We start from the raw sequence: 22395 nt of genomic DNA on the forward strand, positions 1-22395 counted from the left end.
CAAGACAGCGACAGGAAATTTTCCCAAGGCAAAATACCTAGCGATGCAGAAATCGCGCGGCACTTGAACTACTTGGGATTAGAAAGTACAAGGTGGAAACAAATTGCATGGGCTTCAAGACAGCGACAGGAAATTTTCCCAAGGCAAAATACCTAACGATGCAGAAATCGCACGCCACAAAACAATAGCTGCTTTGGTTTGCAGACGTTTTGGCACAATGGCAGTGAACTGATAACGTCGAGGTCGTGTCAATCCCGCAGTCTCGTTTTTCCTTGTCCCATTTCGTCCGCGTTATTACCCAATAATCGTACAATGCAACCACCCTACCACTAAATGAGAAACCGACCTTGACAAGGTAAAAACATACGTCGACTAACAAATGTTCATCGTACACCGGACGAATGTGAATCAAATGATTTTATTGGAATGGACACGACAACATTGTTATCACTTATCATGGCAGTAGCCAAAATGCTGCAGGACCGAAGACAAATTTCAATATGAATTTGACCGTCACAAGGTAATAACGTAATCGCCCTGAGTTTTCATCAACATATCATCATTGGTCGGTAAACCATTGAATGAGACGCTTACGGGCTAACTACTTGAATACAGTGCAAAACACCATCCCAATCCTGAGATTTACATGTAATGAAGACGGGTCTGATATCATATTCGCCTGGAATCGATGGTACTCATGTTGGATACGAACAACAGCAGAGAGTTGTCTATCTGTGACGTATGACACTTGACGAGCGGTCTATCGCATGCAACTTGCGCTTGATGAAATGACGTACTTTTCTCTATGTTCATGTTTTCTCAACTTCTCTCCTTTGACTTTTATGCTGCCGACAGGCGATTGGTTCATTTTAGCATAAATGACTCCAGAGACGGTCTTCAGCCACAGAAATGCTGTACAGAGTGAGGACGAACTATTGTCTCAGAAATGCTCGTAGTTTGATTAGTGTTAATCGGTTTTCAAGCGTGTGAAGATCTAAAAATGGCTGCTCACTGAATCCTCGGTTACTCTAACCGTAATGAATCACAGCATGGAGATGTCTTTTTTATCTCCATGATCACAGACACCGCAAATGTACATCCACATACAAACGCAGATATTTTTGTTGTCAGCCAATATTGTTTTCCCTATATCACCCATCGGGCTCGCTTTCATTCCGCAGCCGTGAGTCGTTTCCGAGGTCGAATCGAATGCTGCCATAAACTTAATACACTGTAGTGTACGCTTGTCATGGAGGTAATTAGTCCAAGCGCTCGTGTAGACGGCATCGAGATGCCGTAGCAGTTCCGACAGTTAGGTCGAACAGTTAATACTCTATTTAAACCTTACAACTAATCAGTCTACAGATTATGCATAATCCCTTCCCTGGCACTCCCCAACTTTATTTACTCATCAGCTACTGTGTAGATTGCGCTCTAAAAAGAGAACAACGCTTCCAAAATTCACCCTTTTTAGCCTCATTTCGACCGTTGACACTGATTTCAATGAGTGAATATACTCTTGAAGTTGAACACTTTGATTTCACTATCTGGTTTTAGTGTTTTGTCGGTTGAGTACATTGTTTATTGCCATTCAAAAGGAAAAAACCGAACCAATTTACTAAATCGCCTTTTTCTCAGTTCGGCATTTTGTCACATTGCAGCACGTTCAAAAGAGTTTAACTCGAGAACGCGTGAACGGAAGTTCACCAGATTTTCACAGACGTTTGTCAAGTAGGTTGTCTCCAAAACCGTGTCTCAGTTTCTTTATGAAGATTTTTAAAGTCGAGTTATTGCTGCTTAATTAGGCGGCATTGTAAGACTAATCGGTGGATAAACTTTGACTCAACGATATGAAAAAACTAAGGCCTTGTTCAAAAATCTGAGACACGGTTTTGTAGCCAGTATTCTGAAGACCAATTGCCCGTTAACACCTAAACAATAGCCCCTCTCCGCTCAGACTTAAACTTTTTTACGTGAGACCACCCATTTTCTTTACACTTTCACTAAGATCTTCAAAAAAATTCATCGCACACTAATTTCTTGATAAAACAAAAAATATTCATAGAAATAGCTTTCAGGTGATATATAATACTTTGGTAAAAGTACACATCTTGATGGCAAAATTCACGTTTGAAAATAGGTCGTCGCAAAGGTGGAAAGTAAAAGTATAACATAGCAGCATTGTAAAATGTTAACATGAACTTGATTAAGATATTAACTTTCTGTTATAGCAATGAACTTAACATATCAAGTTTTAATAAAACCTTTATGTAGAATTTAGATGTGCTCTTGTTTTACAGGAGGAGGCAATTCATTGGTAAATCTGAGTTCATGGAATTTGATGAGTCACAGTCAGGAAGTGGACGCAGGGTGTTGGTCGCAACAGAATCTAACGTTCTTGCCTCATTAAATGCAAGAACTGGTGAGATAGTTTGGAGACAGATTTTCCAGAGTGGAGATAGCGGGCGCATTGATGCCATGCACCACAAAGAGAACAGTAAGTGCTCATTATCAAAATGTTTCTTAAAGAGAACTATCACAGTACATTTTCTCAGTCGTATTTTATTGTTTTTGATATCTATCGTTTCAGTGCTTATGTCCATTGACAGGTGAAACCAGGAATTCAAATGGACCATGGTACAAACAAACCCACATGCGCAAACTTGCATAGATGTACATGTATTTCCATATGCATTTGTACACATGGGTGTGTTTGTACCGCCATCACATTTCTTGAACATACTGAGTGTGGAGAACATATCGCATCCTCTTCATTCTTGAGTGAAACCAGTCAGTGCTGACTTTGATCAATGCAATGCTGACTTATTTCAATTTATTGCTGACTTCTATCATTGTATCAATACAGTGCTTAAATAATCCAGTGCTTGCTTTTGTCTTTTAACACAATAACTGAGCTGACGAAATTTAGTCATGCAAAAATATTTTGCTATACTCTGCTCACATGACAGGGTTTGTCACGCCAATAGCAGCCATGTATAAGTCAGCTGTCCATAGAATCCCATGTATAAGGCCAAGTAAAATAAAAATTTAGTTTCTTATGGTGTTCATATTGCAAAAAGGATTCAGTGACACAGTTTTTAGTCCCCACGGATGAAGTCCAGGGGCCTTATAGATTGGGTCATGTCCCTCCGTTCACGCAGATATATCAGATATTTTGACAAAATGTCACGTGACCTCAGTGACCTTTGACCTCAAATATACATATTTGTCCATAACTCAGTAACCACAAGTGCTACAATCTTCATATATGGTATGATTGGACACCTTATGACGCCACATATTGTACCTAATTAATTATGCACATATCTAATTTTGAGCGAGCCAATAGAGCTAGAGGTCTGATTTTTGGTATATAGGGATAACTGTAGGATAGAAATTTTTTGACCAAATGTCATGTGACCTCGATTACCTTTTACCTAAAATATACGTTTATGTCAATAAATAAGTAACCACAAGTGCTATGTCCTTTATATTTAGTAGAATGGGAGGCCTTATGACAACACAAGCTTTACTTCATTAATTATGCACATATCTAATTCTGGGCAAGCGAATAGAGCTAGAGGTCTGATTTTTGGCATATAGGGATTAATTAGCAATACAACTTTTTTTTTTCAGAATGTCACGTGACCTCGATGACCTTTGCCCTTGATTATACATATATATGCATAACTCAGTAACCACAAGTTCTATACCCTCCAATTTTTATATGATATTACACCTTAAGATGTCACATCTTGTACCTCATTTATTATGCGCATATGTATTTCTTGGCTGGCCAATACAGCTAGAGGTCTGATCTTTTTTCCCGATTTAGAACCATAACTTAGACCACAGGCTACCCAGACAGTATTAATAAGCTCATTATTGAGTTTTTCTCACTGTTTTCTCTATCAGTTCCTCTCCTTTTCTTCATCACAGTCCCCCTATGGATATAGGGACTGTGTCTTCATGCTCTGACTGATCGGAGTAAATAAAATAAACGGTTATATAATCTAACCTAGCCTCTTAACCCTTTATTCATTTTACATACATTACAAGGACGTTTATCTCTCATATACACACCTTGTAATTAATTAGTCAACACAACTAATAATGCTAATCCGTGGACTTATCAGGGATTTTACGGGTTAGTCAACATCGCGAAAGATAGGAATGGTTACTAAAACGGGAAGGTAAGAAGCTCTCCTGAAATGTTTTCAGAAATTACTAAATTGCTGCCATTCATGACCATTTATCCAAACTTTACTGCAGCCAATGTATTTCGATGGCTGAGGGGAGCCAGCTACTCTAATTTCAAACGTGTATATGGTCGCGAACAGTGCAAACCCTACCAGTGCCTTGCGTGCAGTTCATGGCATGAGGACGTCCGTAAAGCAGGAAGTCGGAAGTTGAAACCTTTGACCTTTACGTTGTTTATAAGTGGGCAAACTTGTAAACATATTTCCCAGGGACAAGTCTGATTTTGACTGGGGTCAAAGTTCGTGTGGTTAAGAGTTGTTCTGTCAATTGGGTGGTGTTGCTAAGGTTTTGTCAGTCATTTAGTTTAGCTGTGCGTTCTCGATAATTTTGCTGTATTTTTTCTCGAAACATGGGAAATTCGTTTAAGTTTTAAGAAACATTAACTTGTCTATGACAGGAATGTTCTAGCTTGTTGTATCCTCGAATTAAATCGGCCGATTTTCTTTGATACAGTTATTTATGTGGTTTGGAGAAATCTTTAGGGCGGCGTCAGATAACAAGTGGAATGAGACAACATTTCGTTAATGTAAAGAAATCATATAGCAAGTACTTCTTGCGCTGGTGCAAACTCTACGAAATATTATGATATCAAAGGTGTTAGCAATGATACAAGGTTTCCTGTCTAAATTCGCTAAAATCATCAAGAATATCTAAAAAATACTACACGTAATTATGACTACATTTTGTATGTGTAGAGGTGTTGTTTGCCGTTCACGAACGTCTGTTCTACACGTACACGAAGTCTGGTTATCACGTGACAAAGGCACTTCCCGAACTGATGATGGAACGTAATTACGTGCAACTAAACTTCTCTATAACGATATGTTACCGGCAGAGATGGAGGTAATAGCGAGTGAATAGAAATGACGGTGACTGGTTTAAAAAATTCAAAGTGCTGGCAAAAATTCTCACTTGCTTCTTAACGTAGTGGCCGACATCATCGGTGATGTCAGTTTGTGTTCAGAAGTTGCGAGGTCACCGCTGACGTGACTTTAGTGACGGGCTGCCCTGAGCCTTGCCCATCGCTTGTACGCTAGAAAAAAGAACGGTCTGCAAGTAAACATGTCGGAAAAAAGCTGGAAAAACGGCGATAGTTTGGTAATTTTTGAGCGGATTTCTGGTCGTGGCAGGCCCCTAATAACCAAGCTGTTGATACGTGTTGGCAATTGCAATTTGGGTGGAAACGTTTCAAAATATCGACGAACAAAGTTGCGACAAGCGTGCTGTCGGGCAGAACATGGACGTTCCCATGGCTGTGGTGCAAAAACGTAAAAGTCAAAACAAGCCGTAAAAGGCAGAAATCCCGTCCGAAAATCGACAGCTAGCCTAACAGTACAAAAGAAGTTTTATAGCCCGTCCGCCGCTTTTTTCGGGAAGTGTACACGAACAGCATAAGGTGCCATTGAAAATCGATGAATTCCTTAGACTAGTAGCGACCACAGAGCTGGGAACTAGCTCCATGTAGCGACCAACCTCTTTTATTAGGCGAAAAAAGTAACCGGCGAGATTAACTCTTTGACGCCGTAGAGTCATTCTAGTCATGAGCTTGGTTGCTACCGTATATCAGAAAACAACCGACTTTGACGTCAAAGGCCTGTTGCTGGTACATAGTTTGAGACAGAAAAAAACGATATGTTACCGGCAGACATGGATTTAATAGCGAGTGCAGAGAAATGATGGTGACTGGTTTAAAATTCAAAGTGCTGGCAAAAATTCTCCAGTGCGTGCTGCTGCTAATGTGTCACCATTGTGCCTTGAATCACGACACGGTTTGTAAATTATACTTGGTATATACACTCCCAGAAAACGACGACGTGAAACATACATCTATATAATTTTGTTGAAAAGCTCATAAAATGGCCACTCCGGCGATCTTTTTCTGCTTGGTCGGTCGATACTTTCTGGGTGGCATTTGTTACATGGAGCAGGGCCATGTCTGCTTGGCTATGTGTGAATTTGGCGCTTGGCAACGAAAAGCATGCGCGTTTTCAGCGTTCCTTTCGATCCAACTTCCCGTTTATTTTTGAATAATGAGCAGTGTTTGTTTGAGCATATCATGAATATATAAGCGTCCACTAGGTTTACGGACGTCCTCGGGACACGTTTCCCTAGATCTTCATACCTTCTCCTTTTTCATTTACATCTCTATCTTTGCAATGTTGACCAACTCTTGATAAGTCCACGGATTAGCATAATTAGTTGTGTTGACTAATTAATTACAAGATGTGTATATGAGAGATAAACGTCCTTGTAATTGGTGTAAAATGAATAAAGGGTTTATAAGAGGCTAGGTTAGATTATATAACCGTTTATTTTATTTACTCCGATCATTCAGAGCATGAAGACACAGTCCCTATATCCATAGAGGGACTGTGATGAAGAAAAGGAGAGGAACTGATAGAGAAAACAGTGAGAAAAACTCAATGACAAGCTTATTTTATTCTGTCTGGGTAGCCTGTGCTTAGACATGCCTCATGTGTTTCAAATTGGGAACAACGACATAGACCTATGTGCCCATAGATCTCAACATATACACTCCAGTGATACTTCTTAATGACCACATTTCCCTGCCCCATCAAGACTAATACTCCTATTACAAGTGGGGACTATGTCATTGTCAATGACTTGTTGTTTATGTTTTCAATGAGCAAATTGACTTGTATCATGTGTGAATAGCTTCTTGTTGTTAACAAATATCCAGAATCAGTTCTATTTCAGTGGTCCTGGAACACATGTATCAACTATTACTGAACCAGTGAACGCACATGCACAGAAGATTTTGATAAAGTGTTAACATGATTTAGGTCACCTGAGAGTTTTATTGAATGCTCTTGTTTTTACATTTTTGTACAAAAAGAATACAAGATGATCAAGACCAAAATACGCATGTTGTGCCATATATTCATCAGTGTAGCTAACTAGATACTGTTTTTTTTGCCACTTAGCACTTTAGCATTTTGTGAATGTACTTATATAAGTACAAGTCCTGTATCAGACTATACTAACCTGAAAAAAATGTCTTCTTTGATTTTCCCAACAGCCCTTTTGACATTGTCTGGCAATGGAAAGTATCTAAGGTCCTGGGATACAGCCACTGGTAACTTGATATGGGAGGAAATAACTGACAATAAAATTGAGCAACAAACACGGTAATGTATCATTTTTGTCAAATTTTTTATTTTTTTTTCAAAATGATAAAAATTGCTGGTATACCTGGTATCCCAGCATGACTTGCCTGCCACTCACAGTTCAGAGTCAGTTCAAAATGCATGTCAAAATACTTGTGAAAAGAGATGTGAATTCTAAAGAAAACCATTCCTAAGATACTCATCCCTTCTGCTGCCAAGCTTCTCATGTGATGCTGTTCTATTCAAGTGCAGTAGAACCATAAAGTTACTTATAACGTGCCCCAAAATTGAAAAGCTTAAACTTTTTCTCAAGCTTCTGCAATGCAACTTTAAATCATTCCCTTTTAAATCGAGAATAAAAAGCAAGGATTACCATGCAAAGTTTATTACTACAGAAACTAATTATGCAAATATTTACCAACTCTTTAAATTCAGAATGGCTGGCATCCCTGTGTAAGTTTTTATTGAGGTCATCGAAACAATTTACAATCTCAACTGCCGGAAGGTACATACATGTCTATTACAAAAACTACAATGTAATATGGTTCCAGGAATAAGAAGACATCCCTTGCTGTAGACTTACTGAAATGTTTTATTTCGAATTGTCAGAAATTTGGTAACATAAACTGCAAAAGTCAATATGCATATTCCAATCTGTATCGTGATTGTCACTTTGTGTTAAGCTGTACGGTAATGTCGGAATTTCTTCCTCATTTTATGTAGGAAATCAACTGCTATGTATTCAGACAAAGAACATATTGCTGTATTGACACAAAGCACTGTCTTCCTACGCTCAACGAAAGACGGTTCTGCATTGTGGTCAAACCAACTACCAAACAGGTAAGCAATTATAAGCAGTTTTAATCTAATGCCACAGACAGGTAAATATTAAAAAAACAGCTACCAGACAGGTAGACACTTGCAAGCCACCATTTCAGATCAGTTACTGTACAGATACACATTCCAAATAACAAACACGACAACACTCCTAATCAATTACCAAATATGTCATTGATAATGTTCTAAATATTGTTTTGAAAAATTTCACTAAACTATCTAGAGAAATACATGTACCAGTATCTTTAGATAACATAGTGACTTACTATATGCTTGTAGAAAAGGAAAACACAGTGTCCCAAAAGAGTGAAAAAATATATCTCTCCCATTCTCTGGGGATGTTTGTCTAGTAGGATTTCAAGGTTTGTATCTGTTCTTTAGTTAGTCAGTCAGTCTAGATCCATTGCCCAGACATTGATTTCGTTCAAACATAGCACAGTAACAAACTACATACTGGGAAATATGACATACTAAAGGCATATTACTTTGTTTTGCAGTGTGATCCAATATGGTAAGGTGGCAAAAGTTTTAGGTCAGATTTCTCATGCTTTGAGGCATAGATTTGGCCAAGTTAATCATTTTCAGCTTTGTAATAGGGCAAAACAACATACATGTACATACGCATGACAGGTTGCTTTCTTTGTACTATCCTATACAGTATATTTATCAGATGGCCATTCTATAACAAAGTCATCAATGTCCTGGGTTTCTATTTTTAAGTGCATTTACCCTTTAGATTCAAACTTTTTATCGTGATTGTGAATGAAGTACTGATTAGAAATGACCAGCTTGGCTTTGAATGTCATGGGAATTTTTCAAATTTAACTTTGAATTTCAATGTGACCATCCTAAATGAGTACGTCAACAAGGAGGGTTTTCATGCTCGGACCAGTAGTTCATTAATTTTATTTCCCTTCTTTGTACAATACAGTGACACTGTCAAGTACCATTGGATCCATGCCAGTGACAAAGTCGTGTATGTCGTAGGTGTAGCAGAAAATTCACATTTATCCATTGTAAGCTACAGCCTTGACAACGAGGGAGAGCAGATTTCACAGGTAAAGAAACTCTGATCTCTGCATCAGATTTTCGGATCAATATTTACAAAATCTTTGGTCTTTGGTTCTAGAAATCTAACAACTATTTCACCCTAAAATGAGTAACACATAATGAAACATCTTAAAATGGTATAATTTTGAAAAGCAGTTTATGTCTATGCACACAGACAGACTGAAAATTATATAAGTTAAACAGGAACTTCCCCTGTAAAAGCCGGCTTATCGTAAATCTATACAAATGTGAAAAAGCCACGCTACTGATCGGACATACCGTGTTTGGTCCCAGAATCCAATAATTTTGCCATCTTTCAGGCGTTCATTGTCATTGAATCTTGCATAGGATGTCTGTGAATATGTAGCGACTAAACTTGAGTTAAAAATAAACTGAGAAAATCTTCCGTTTTTTGAGGGAGAACGCATACGTTTCAAAATGTGTTCCTTGTGTGACCATTTGACCCCTCTGTGCATATGTCACGAAAGTGCCTGTCATGATTATTCAAATTCATCATACGGTCAATACGATGCTGTGAGAATTCAAAAACTCCCGCCCAGTGAATGCAAATGACTGCGTCATCAGTAATCCCCCTATTGTGCGTCCACGGTCCTGTAACTTCCCGTTTAAACTTTTAAAATCTCCTTCCTGAGTGAGAGAGAAAGATTAACAAAATATCCCAAAATAAGACTCGGGTTTCAGAGCTTTTAAGCCTTTCACACGCATTGCCCCATCTAGAGGTCCAACTTTACCATAGAAGACAATGGGATTGGTTCAAACCATGGGGATGAAAGGGTTAATCATGAAAGGGAAAAAATAAAAGTCACTATGGTGTAATGGACATTTTATCAGGTTGCCATGGCCTTTACTGGTTCTTTCCAAATGTGGTACAATACGGGCAAAAGTGGTCAATTTGTACGTGCACATCTATTTTCTGAATAAACATAAGAATTCTGTACAAAAAAGGGTGAATGTCTTATTGCGGACACTGTTATAATCTGGCCATTATCAGGTAGATAATTTGTGGTTAACGCAACATTAGGCTCAGATATGGAAGTGTTTACCTGCTTTTCTAAGATTGTTAAGATTCTAAAATCTCCATTCTACTTTGATTCTGTATCAAGAAATGAAAGTGAAAGTTTTGTGTTTCAGAGACCATTACCAGCTGCCTGGGCATCAAGTTCCTCCAAGGTTTCATGTGTTGTTATTGGTAACACCCACCTAGTCTGCATTGAGTCTCTCACAAACTCATTACACTCAGTGGCATTGAAAGATGGAACCTCCTTCCAGAATATTCCAGTTATAGTGAGTATTTTAACCCTTTGAGTGCTATTATTTCCCACCAAAATTTTATTGCAACATTTTACAAATTTTATGAATTTTTCTGATTTTTTTTTGATAATTTTGGACCAAATGCACATCACATTTCATTGGCTACAGTGTCTTACCAAAATTTTGGCAAAAATCTGAAAAAATTGACCAGGTATATTTTATAAAGGTGACAAAAATTGACTTTGGCGCTCAGATGGTTTACCCATATTGCTGTCATTCCCTTTATGTGGGGGCCAACCTATACTGCTCTAATTGTAAGGACTTCCATATAAGCCTGGATTTAATACTTACATTGAGGATTATCAGCACTTCTACCATAACAGGTTCATTGAACCTCCACACTCTAGGCTTTGTGAAACCTAGACGTCATGTCGTTCAATATCTATCCATCAGCCAAGCCAGTCAGTCAGCTGGGCATTTCAAAAACTCTATGAACCCAACTAAATCAGTTTTGTCAGACAAAACTGACATTCAGTGTGCAGTGTGCTTGAAAGGGTATATCTGATTGGTCAAATATCACTATTCATAGCAACTTAGGGAGTCAATTTGAATTGTTCAACTACAATAGTAAGATTCAGCCAGCCAGTAGGATAACAGCTTCCAAGACACTGCACATTAACCCAAAACTGACAATCAATATTGTCCTGCAAAATGCTAACACAATAGCGCTGATTGCAATTTCAGGTTTGTTACTAAATATAGCTGCATGCGTGCGACTTCAGACAACACTGCCTAAATTTCGGACATATTTTGTTGTTGAATGCGCAGCTGTTGTTGTGGCTTGTAGTCTGAGCCATAAATTCATATGAATAAGTGTGACTTTCAGTAGCCATTGTAACACTAGCAGGTTTTATTTTCATCATTATGCGGAAAATGTGGACAAATATTTATTTATGCATATTAATGAGAGAGAAGAGTGACATCATTTGCGATCAGCGCTATTAACAGTCATATTTGTGATGTGCAACATGTATCCACCTCAAATTATAGGGAGGGCGATTGATGAGTTTTCATATATTTATATTTCTTGTTTTACTACCAGGCTTTAGGTCTACAAGGCTCTGACATCACGCAACCAAACATAATGCCTCTGTTTTCCACAAGGCCAGAATTTGTAATTCAGTTAACTGCAGAACATTTAGTTCTGGTCAGGCTGGAAGGCGGAGGTGTCAAACTGGTGCAGGATTTACCAAAGGTGAGAATAGCATGAAGATTAGTCAACAAAAATTGAATCAGTGTCAAAAGCTAGATCAACCATCAAGATTTACCCAGTTAGGAAATGCCAAATTATTTAATTAATACTTGATTTGTCTGGTATTACTTGCTTTGTGCTATCACGAGAGCCTAGACTTGGTTCAAGTCTGTGATTTGTGAATGTTTGAGTGGAGTGAACGCAATGATTTGTATTTTGCTTTATTGTGAAATGCGCGCGTGAGTGGACGCGATGAGTAGGGTGAACGCGATGAGTGGAGTGAACGCTATACAGCGGAGTTTCACCCGGAATCACAGACTTGGCTTTCTTGCACGATCTGCGTTGCTATAAATTATTCATGAGATGACGTTTTTCTTTATTATTCATAAGATGACATCACTAAATTTTACACATTGGGAGGAGTTACCAATTGACCCAAACGAGACGTGCATAAAACTCACATGGCGTTGTTGACTAAATGTCGAGTGCGATCACTCCCACATAAGTCAGCACGACCTCTGTTGTATCACCGAAAACGCGTGAAAATGTCTGTGTTGTTTGTGGGGCCCATGTTGCAAAATGCGAAAATCGTCGCCGGTTATTCAAGGATGGAAAAAGAAACCGTCCATACAGTTGTAGCCTGTTCTCTTACGTGCCCAAAGCGATGGAAATCAAAACAATGAGGGGCGACTTCGTATGTCAGTGATTTTCCGCTGCCGGTTGGTGCGCAGACGAACACATCTTTTCCCTCACTGTAACTCTCAACAAGCTTTCTTTGGTAATCTCGCATGATTAGCGATGGTCGACCGATCAGTAGTAAAACGCGGTTGATGTACGAACTTGATGCCATTATTCGCCCAGATATAAAACGTACTCGATGTCTATAGCTTTGCACGGAGATGACAAAAAACTTTTTAAGGCATGCAGAGGTTTATTAGCATGCGTTCTTCTTATTGGCCAGAATAACGGCGGGGGCTGTCAATCATTTTGTATTTGCTCAACGTCACTGTGTACACAGTCCGTCTCACCGCCTGTACTTTGCAAGAAGTCCAAGTCGGTGAATCCGGCAGAAACTAACTCACTACTGCGCATACTCAAACGTGACGCATTCAATCGCTGGGAAAACCTGGCGTGAGCTGCCAAATTCCGGATAGGTTTGTACGAAATAGGAGAGACTAAGAGAAACTATTAGAAATGATTTTATTTTTTTAAAATTCACCGACTTGAACCAAGTCTAACGAGAGCCAGAAACCAGCTTAAAAGGCCAGTACTGTAATTTTTGATAATTTTTTCATTATTTTTTGTATGTCTATAATAAGTTTCTGTTGTAGTCCCCAAAAGCATGCTTAAACTACTATTTTAGCTCATCAAAACAGTGTCTATATGTGTAAAATGCACCATCATTGTTTACATTTGAATTCTAGTCCTGGCCAGAATTCATTTGTCAACAATATCAATTACGTCTACCCATGAATAGGCCTACTTGACAAGCTCAATACTATGTATATCAACTTCCTTTTAGGATTAGAACTAGAAAGTGTGGTTGACATTAAAAAACAAAAAATCTTGAAAAATCAAAAGTTACAGCTGTACTGGCCCTTTTCAGCTTGTAAGTTGATGCCAAAATAAAGTGCTGTTGCATGAAGACTGTAGATGTGCAAGGCAAAGCAAATGCATGGAATTATGGTTTGAAACAGGAACTCGAACACTAGAGCCTACTGACTGAAAAAGTGTAATTTCCATGCTGTAGGAAAAAAAGTAGACAGACTTGATGGTCAAGAAAGAGTTTTTATATCGCAAGCAGTCAATATTATCTATTGTATTGAGCGTTCAATCCATTATGAATGACCCATTAACATCGGACATCATAATTTGCAAATATACAGTGATGCGGCTTTGAAATACCCCTCATTTACAATCAGTTGATCACAGTGCCATCTTGTGGTCAGCTATAAATTTTTCATTTCCTTTTGTTCATAATTCTGATGAAGATCGACTTCCATGACAGATTGAAAGCTCAGTACACAGGAAAATATTGACTGCTCATGTTTTAGAAACTCCTTATTGACAGTTGTCTTTCAAACTGATGAATATTTTTGGTTTTAAGTTCCAGAGACCAGCTCTGGAACTGTTAGTTTTTGCTCACTTTCCTTCTTTCTTTCTTTCTTTCTTTCTTTCTTTCTTTCTTTCTTTCTTTCTCTATTTCTGGTATTACTATCATAGAACATGCTATACACAAATTTTACCTTAATTACCCAGAATGCATTGCGACATGCTTATGACGTCATCGCTCAGCTCGGACGGGTTTTACGGGCATTTCTTGTGTGTTTATTTATTTATTTTTTATTCTGCATTGCTCGACTATCATATTGCGTTCAGCTATTAATAATTCTAGCTTTCTTTCGCTTTGTTTTTTGTTGCTTTTTGATTTTATTTTTCTCTAAATACTCGCCGTACGTGGCGCTATACTGTTTCGCCCGAATGTAACAATGGCGGCGCACAAGATGGCTTCGCTCGCATAGAGAAAGAAAATTAGGCTTTCCCTAAGTTTACAAGCGCGGCTGGGTACATCGTGTACCTTTGCGAGGTGGGTGTGCTCGAAAACGAAGGTCAATGCAAAATTTGGATTCAAAATCTGCTGTTTTGGCGGAGAAACTGCCGGCCGTATTTCTGAGGAGCCACCAGCGGTTTTTCCTATACCAGTCTGCGAGGCCGTTTAACGCCGATAACACACAGCCCTGTCACCGCACCGGCGCCGGCATGTGTTGGCCGCACGTTAAAGCAGCTCAACTTTCCAAGATCAAACGGTCAGTATCTCGTGAAAACAGCGACATTGCAATGAAAATTGTTTTAGTCTGTGCTTTTAATCAAATGAAAATGCATGTGGCCTCGGTTTTCAATTTCAACGGCCTAGGTCCGATGTTTCCTCTCGTCTGATCATCGTCGTAAACCATGCGCCTCTTTACGGCAACAACTCAGCGCTACCCGTCAAGCGATTGATTTTTGCGTAGGTCAGCGAAGCGAAAATTATTGCTCTGGCTCGCGAGAATGTCATCTGATATACATTTCCGTGTGTCGTCGCCCCCGTATGTATCTGTTGCGTTTTTACCGTACATGTAGGCATTTGTAATCTGTGGACTGCCTTGCTTTTAGTTGTATTATGGTGTTTACTGCTAGCAGCCCTAACTATGTACGTGCTTGAATATTAAAATCCAAAGCACTCTTTCATTCTGCACCTATCTTTGTCACACATTCTCTTGTTTCTTCCGCTGCTCTGGTCTCTGGAACTTCGCTTCGCAAATGCTTTCTTTTTTTGGTTTTAATTTGCAAGCATTTGACTATGATTGATGCATAGCAAATTACATCAACTATTATGCTACCATCAAGCAGCTGGCTCCTGTATTTTATGAAGTGATTTGAATATTCATAGGATGATATCTTACTGGCATTTCTCTGTTTTCTTGTCAGACTCTTCTTACCACTGCAGTGTCAACTACACATCAAGATATTATCGTCACCCTTGAACGGAAGACAGAAGTGGTAAGAACTACAGAAGCTGTTCTCTGTTGGCTCATAAGAGATAGCAGATCTGATTTGTTCTCTGTGCATAAAGAATTGTGTTTCAGATATTCTAGCAAACTCAACCACAGGATTATTCACTTTTACTGTTCGTCTGTGTATCAAGTTAAATTGATATTTTCCAATATGGCATCTTTGCTGTCCATTGTGTTACTAATGCTTTAACCATTCTGTACAGCTGCAGCTATTGCATTGCATGCTTAATATTCTAAAACTACAATTTTAACCCCGTGTACCGCCACCCTCCCAATAAATCCATTCAACTGACTTATTACACCAACCTATGGTGGCTCATATATACAACACATCTTTCTTGTAACCACTCCATGTGCAAATCTTAATAGAACATACATTGGACAGTTGCTCACATTCTCTCAGTAACTTGTAAATCAACTGGGGTGTGCTTTACATGGTTTGTGTGCTCCTGGAAAGTCTTTGATAATGCTGGAATTTTGAAGCTTCTTGGAAAGTCTTGGAACAGTCCTGGAAAATGAAATTGAGTCCTGGAAAGAGTCCTGGAAAAACTCCTGGAAAATTGATAATCCGCGTACAATTTTCTTAAATGACACTGTGATCTGTTGTGATATCAAAAAATTATTTACATGTAAATTATGTATTGTAAAAATGATATGTGAAAAATAGTATTTTAGACCTCAAAAAGTCCTTGAAAATCACTGAAAAAGTTTTCCAAAGTCCTTGAATTATAAGTGACTTTGAGTGTATGCACCCTGTTTGTAGTACACTAAGCCTCCACAGTATTTCATCCTAACAGTTCTCATTTGATATCCCTTGTATAGGTGTACATCGTAAGCTGCATAGATGCCAAAACTGGCACAAAAATTAAAGATTCCAAGCAGCTGGTAACCATTCCCAAACACAATGGTCAACCCACTCAGGTAAGGTCAAATGGTAATTCGTCGTCAAGGTGGTACATGCCTGAAGTACCTAAACTTTTGCTTGAACTTTCATGAGCCAAGTTTAAATCATTCCGTTTGAAATCAAGAATGAAAATCAAGGGTCACCATGTAAAATTTGGTACCAGAGAAACAAATTACCTAATATCTGCAAGTGAATTCTTGAGAATTTCAAAGCTACATAATTGGCATTAAGCCAGATCAAATGATCACTTTCGAGATCAAAATACCATAATTATGAAACTTCCTAATTCATTCTTAATATCTTTGAATAGGTCAGTGTGTTTTTCTTCTCCAAAAAAGACACTCAGCTCGGTTACAGAGTTATGCTCCAGACACAAGACTATGCATTGACTTTTGTACAGCAGCCAGGTAAGAGATATTCTGTTACAATATGCCATTGAAATTCATAAAGAAGTTACGTTTGCTTGGTGATTATATCTGCTGATCAAGACATTCACACTCTGCACACATGCATGGAATTTTCGTGTTCCTTTGATTATGGTCACCATCAGTCGTGTCTTCGTCTGGAATGTAAGAAGTTATGTTCAAATGAGGTGGAAAAGGTTGAAAGCCCCATTAGCTGTATCTTTTTACACTTTTTTTCCAATATGCTCGTTTTAAATCAAATGCACTGCATATAAAAATGCTTACCAAAGTGTGATCACAGAACGTTTTTTCCAACATTGGCAATGAACACACAACTGAGATTTTAACAATTAGGTAATGGTTCAGTGATGTCTGAATTTAACCCTTTGAGTGCCAAAGTCAATGTTTGTTGCCTTTATAAAATATAACCAACCCATGCAAATTTTGTCAGGTCCAAACATTTTGTTCTGATTTTCCCAAAATTTTGACCAAAAACTGGAGTTTACAATAAGTACTGTCCACCTGGTTCACAAGAATTGCTGAAAAATTCATAAAAATTAGTAAAATGTGTCACCAAAATTTTAGTGGGAAAATTTACAACACTTTACACTCAAAGGGTTGATCGACCAAATCCATCACCAAGGATAGAAACTGTAGACTTTTCAAAGACAATATGGGTAAACAGAGGGAAACCTGAGCATCTCTGTACAGCTAATTTGGCTCTAAAAAGGTCAACCTGTATTAAAATGTATACAGCCAGTCTTTTGTGTGTATGTTTTGCTTCTGATTTCATATGCATCTGCTTCAAATAATTTGTCGGATATAATCTGTAAATGATACTTGTAATTTCAAAATCAGGGAAAACTATCATGCTGTCTAGTCAGTGAGACCTGTCTACTCTGATGGATAAGTCTTCATCGAAAGTTACCAAAATTGCCATTGTATGTAAGTAATTTGGATTGTGGAATACTGTATTTCTCTCCGAAATGTCGTTGCAGGTAAAATACTGTGGACCCGTGAAGAAGCTCTATCAACCATCCTCTCAGTAGAAATGGTGGATCTACCAGTGACAGATACTGAAGCAAAGTTTGAAGATGAGTTTGGCAGTCACCAAGGTGGTAAGTAAACCCAAACATCGTCATTAAGTTTGGTGGTAAGGATGATTAACGCTAACTGTGAAACCACCAGGTTTTGCAGTCAACAAGATTCATCCAAAACCTACAGTTATCAATGGTGATGTGGATCACATTTACAGGGAATCTGGTGAACAGATCAATCATTTATTAATGTCCACTTATAGGGCAATTAATGTCCACATATATGGCAAAAGACCACTTATTAATTTGCCGTAGGCCACCACAATAGGGTTGAGCTATATTTTCCTATTTTAAAACATTCAGCGGTACAAATTCTCTTGACAGGTGTTAGGTCAATGTCAGCATGACCACTAATGAATTTTTTGTATAGGCAAGTCCACTTAAAATTTTGGGTTTGTGATGAAAATAGCGCCCCCAGTGGGTTTTTTTCAGAAATCCATGCTTATTGCTGTGAGTTCCATAGGCCTTATAACTCCTTTTATTACCACAGAATGCCACGGCCATCTTTCATAACAGTCTGCATTTTGATTCAAGCAGACACTGATCTATGCAAAAATATTTTAAATCCAAGATCAAACCAAACAAGCATCAGTGCAAGTATCAAAACTCAAAAGTCTGCACTATTTCTCACATGAGCTATCGTCCTTGGTGATATGTTTTACTGGTATTGACACAACATTATCAACAGATGTAGAAGATGATTAACTTCACTTGACTTTTAATACTTATGGACTCTCTGTTATGTTTCAGACGACATATTCAGTATGTTTATGAGAAGACTAACCACCCAGTTTGCACAGTTACAGGTATGTAGACATATGAGTGGGCTACTAAAGAAAACTATTGGTGTAGAATTGGCATCATGTAGGGTTAGTGGTAGTGTGAGAGGTAAAAATGTTGCATCATGTACATCTTTTTCAACAACTTTGACATGAAAGTATAGTGGTTTGTGTTGAACCATTGGCAGTATGGGAAACTGATACAATAGTATCTAATCTGCGGGGTTGCCAACACTGTCAGGCGTAACTATCGTCTAGTGGTAATATCAGTCAATCACAAAGAAATCAACTCTGAAAAAATTGAAACGTATTTTGGAAGGAGGTAAAACATAGTCGAAAGAACACCACTAGATCCCCACAAATGTTTGCAAATGATGCGTTGGGGACAGTGAGCGGGCTGTTTGTGGATGAGTGGTGTTGTTTTGACTGCAGGTTATCTCTTTCCAGTCAATGTTTTCGACTTTAGCAGAGTTCATTTATTTGTGGTCAACTGATATCACCACCTGGACGATAATTACACATTAGAATGTTGGCAACTCCTCCATTTAGACAGTATGTCTAGTTCCTGTATTGCCAACAGTTCAACGTATAACACTGTTAGTAGGTGAGTTTAGACTATAGGATGGGGGTAAAGAGGTAAGTTTATACTAGAAGTGAGATTTAGTAGGTCCTAAGGATGTTAGCGGAAGACATTGTGTCGAAACTGCAAATGTGGAGCAACATTGAAAGGCTCTTGCAGGACATAAAAACTGCAATAATTTTCTGAACTTTTCAGGGGTATGTGATGTCATTGAAGAGACGATTGAGACATGGACACCAGCATGAACACCTGACAGTTCAGGATGTGAAACTTGATAAAAATAGTAATAATGGTGAAGATGATAACGAAGATGATGATTATATGAGGCGAGATCAATTCAACCTCCACAAGATGATTGTCATAGTAACTGAATCTGGAAAGGTTAGTTTGTTTTTTGTTTCAGCTACTCCAATAAATATTAACATTATCTTGATTGACTGAGAAGGGAAGCTTCAGAAGTCGGTGATGAATATCAGAGTTCTACTCACACCTCAAATTGAAAGACTTAAACTTTTGTGCAAGAATTTCATCAAGGAATTTTTAAAGCATTCTCTTTTTAAATAAATAAAAATCAAGGGTTACCGTACAAAATTTTGTACTAAATCATTACACTAATAATATTCACCAACAGTGGAAATTCAAAATGGCTGCCATCCTGTGTTAACTCCATGGGAAAAAATGAAGTTTTTGATTTTCACAAAAATAAGCCAGTGAAAACTGTATTCGCCAATTGATCCTAAATCTTTTAGCGTGCTTATCTCTTTTTAATTTGTTTATTGATTCATATTTTGTCCAGTTGTATGGGATGGACAGTGAAGATGGCAGTATTATCTGGAGACACTTCCTGCCTAAGTTGTCATATTTTGAGAGGAATGGTAAACGATCACTTCCGATGTTCATACAGAGAACCACTGCTCATTTTCCTCACCCACCACAGGTTGTCATTGTAGGAAGAGATAAGGTCAGTTGGTTAATCAGAAAATCCATTTGAAATTTAGTTATATTGTTTGTCTGTCAAGACCAGAATGAGAGACCGTACAATTGCAGTCGTATTAACATACAGCCAAGCTGGTAGAACGGCAAATTTACCAGTGGAGAAAAATAAGATTGTTCTGTATTTAGACAACCAGTTTTTCAACCTATGTATGTGAAAACCCAAGGCAATCAAATGCCAGCATTTTTACTGATTTTCTTTCATTTTCTAATTCAGTGTAATAGAGCACAATATCAAAACAGATATTACAGTCTCACAGTGACATAATTTGTTTGTTTCAAACATATTTTGTTGCTGTTTCATGATTTTTACATTCGGATACCATGTTACAGGATTCCGGTTTTACCAGACTCCATACTTTCAATCCGATCACTGGAAAACCCAGTAATCCCGGCTATCCCTATGGAAGTTTACTAGAATTCCAACTGCAGCAAGTCACCATGCTACCCTTCATGGATCAAGAATTTTTAAAGGTCATTTTACTCTTAGATACCCAGCAAAAGGTATATATCTTCTTAGATATTCATTTTGTTATCGTATCCATGTGACATGTTTGTGTGAAGGAAGCATCTCAAAACTGAAAGATTTAAACTTTTGCCAAAATTTTCCTCAAGGATATGTTACAGCATTCTCGTTCACAATGAGTGAAAAAATTTGTGATCACAGTGCATATTTTGGTACTTGAGAAACAAGTTTACCTAAAATTTATTGATATTTGAAATTCAATATTGCTGCTATTCTTAGTTACTGATATTTGAAATTCAAAATGGCTTCCATCCTTATGTTACTGATATTTGAAATTCAAAATGGCTGCCATCCTTATGTTACATATTGTGGAAATTAGGAATTTTATTTTGTAATTTTGTTATTTTATAATGGTATGAATTGGGTTATTTGTTTCTCTAGTACCAAAACTTCCTCTGTGACCCCGGACTTTTATTCTTGATTTTGAAAGAGAATGGCTAAAATTTACTAGAGAAAAGTTTGAGCAACAGTTTAAGCCTTTCTTTTTATCCTGGCGCTAACTATCTTGAGAAAGTAAAATGGCAGACAAGCACAAAGTAAAGATGTTAGCAAAATGTAATAAGCACTGTGTTTTGTTGAGATCTACTAGGGTATTTGCTTTTTGCTAAATATCACATATGACACACTATTTCTTGGTGTATAGTTTCAAATGCGATGGATATATAGGATGACGAATTTCCTTCTTTGTATTCAGGTCCATGTTTTACCAGCCGGAGATCTGGCCATGCTCAAAGACAAGCTACCTTCCATTTATATGTTCACCGTGAACACCACTGAGGGCAGCGTGGCAGGACACGCTCTGAGGCAAATATCTGATGAGCAGTTGGAATCAGAGGTAGTGTGGAATGTTCAACTGCCAGGTGATCAGGTCATCACTAACGTGGTTGCCAAAAGGCCTATTGGTAAGTGACGATTATTTTTTGTACTTGGGTTACAACACTGATGCATTGAGAAAATGAAATACTTTGTCATATTATCTTAAACTGTTTTCTGTAGAAAGCCCTAAAGAGCAACATGAACTGAGAAGTCAAGTGTTATTGCGTGAATACATCTGTTTGATCATAGCAGTGACTTAATCAGGTGGCTAATATATACGGGAGAAGGCCAACTCAAAGACCTTTTTGAAGCAATTACAGTAGACATCATCAATGATGAAGTTAATGATTTTATACAAGCTGGAAAGTTTGTAACATATCAAATATACAGGACACAATATCCCCAATTTATTGACGTGTTGGATCAGTGTAACAAAGCATGTGTGCCAGAGTGTTTACAGTGGACCATGTCGACATCGTGACTCTTTCCTCCCATCCTGTATGAATTCTTTTGCAAATTTTTGTCATGTTCTGAACAGTGGATGACTGTTTCATCAATAGCCAACGTGAATTAGAGCTTAGTAGGATTATTATTCTGCAATATTGAACAATTATGTATTCCGCAAAAATTGAACCAAGGCAATCAAAGCTAGACAGGTGGCAGGACTGTTGCATGCGATATGATAGTATTTTATATTTGAAACAAAAATAGGCATGGTTTGAAAGTAGCATGAATGGTGTCCATCAGTCTGAACATTGCACCAAATTTTGAAATTTCTAATTCCTGTAGCTGTTTGATTTTCTTGCTGTGGCTGATCAGCGTACAGTTTTGAATTAATGTAACAGAGCTGTTTGGTATGAACCCAAATTATTGCAAGCTCATGATTTTGTATCATCTCTCTCATCTTTCTTTTTACATGAACTGTTGTGAAGTGCTTTACATT

At 38.0% G+C, this 22395-nt stretch overlaps 1 protein-coding gene across 1 annotated transcript in view; it reads left to right on the plus strand.

The window, feature by feature from the left end:
* Window positions 1-22395, plus strand: part of LOC139137441 (ER membrane protein complex subunit 1-like) — a 32460-nt gene that overhangs the window by 3598 nt on the left and 6467 nt on the right. Inside the window, exons 2-16 of the mRNA XM_070705539.1 lie at window positions 2301-2497; window positions 7301-7409; window positions 8112-8228; window positions 9157-9283; window positions 10428-10580; window positions 11650-11802; window positions 15268-15339; window positions 16176-16274; window positions 16568-16664; window positions 17660-17779; window positions 18509-18564; window positions 19313-19498; window positions 19914-20078; window positions 20444-20614; window positions 21331-21538. Coding sequence (XP_070561640.1) covers window positions 2301-2497; window positions 7301-7409; window positions 8112-8228; window positions 9157-9283; window positions 10428-10580; window positions 11650-11802; window positions 15268-15339; window positions 16176-16274; window positions 16568-16664; window positions 17660-17779; window positions 18509-18564; window positions 19313-19498; window positions 19914-20078; window positions 20444-20614; window positions 21331-21538 — 2030 coding nt within the window. The remainder of the gene's footprint in view (window positions 1-2300; window positions 2498-7300; window positions 7410-8111; window positions 8229-9156; window positions 9284-10427; window positions 10581-11649; window positions 11803-15267; window positions 15340-16175; window positions 16275-16567; window positions 16665-17659; window positions 17780-18508; window positions 18565-19312; window positions 19499-19913; window positions 20079-20443; window positions 20615-21330; window positions 21539-22395) is intronic.

This window comes from Ptychodera flava, chromosome 7, assembly GCF_041260155.1.
Source record: "Ptychodera flava strain L36383 chromosome 7, AS_Pfla_20210202, whole genome shotgun sequence".
NCBI classification, from domain to species: domain Eukaryota; kingdom Metazoa; phylum Hemichordata; class Enteropneusta; family Ptychoderidae; genus Ptychodera; species Ptychodera flava.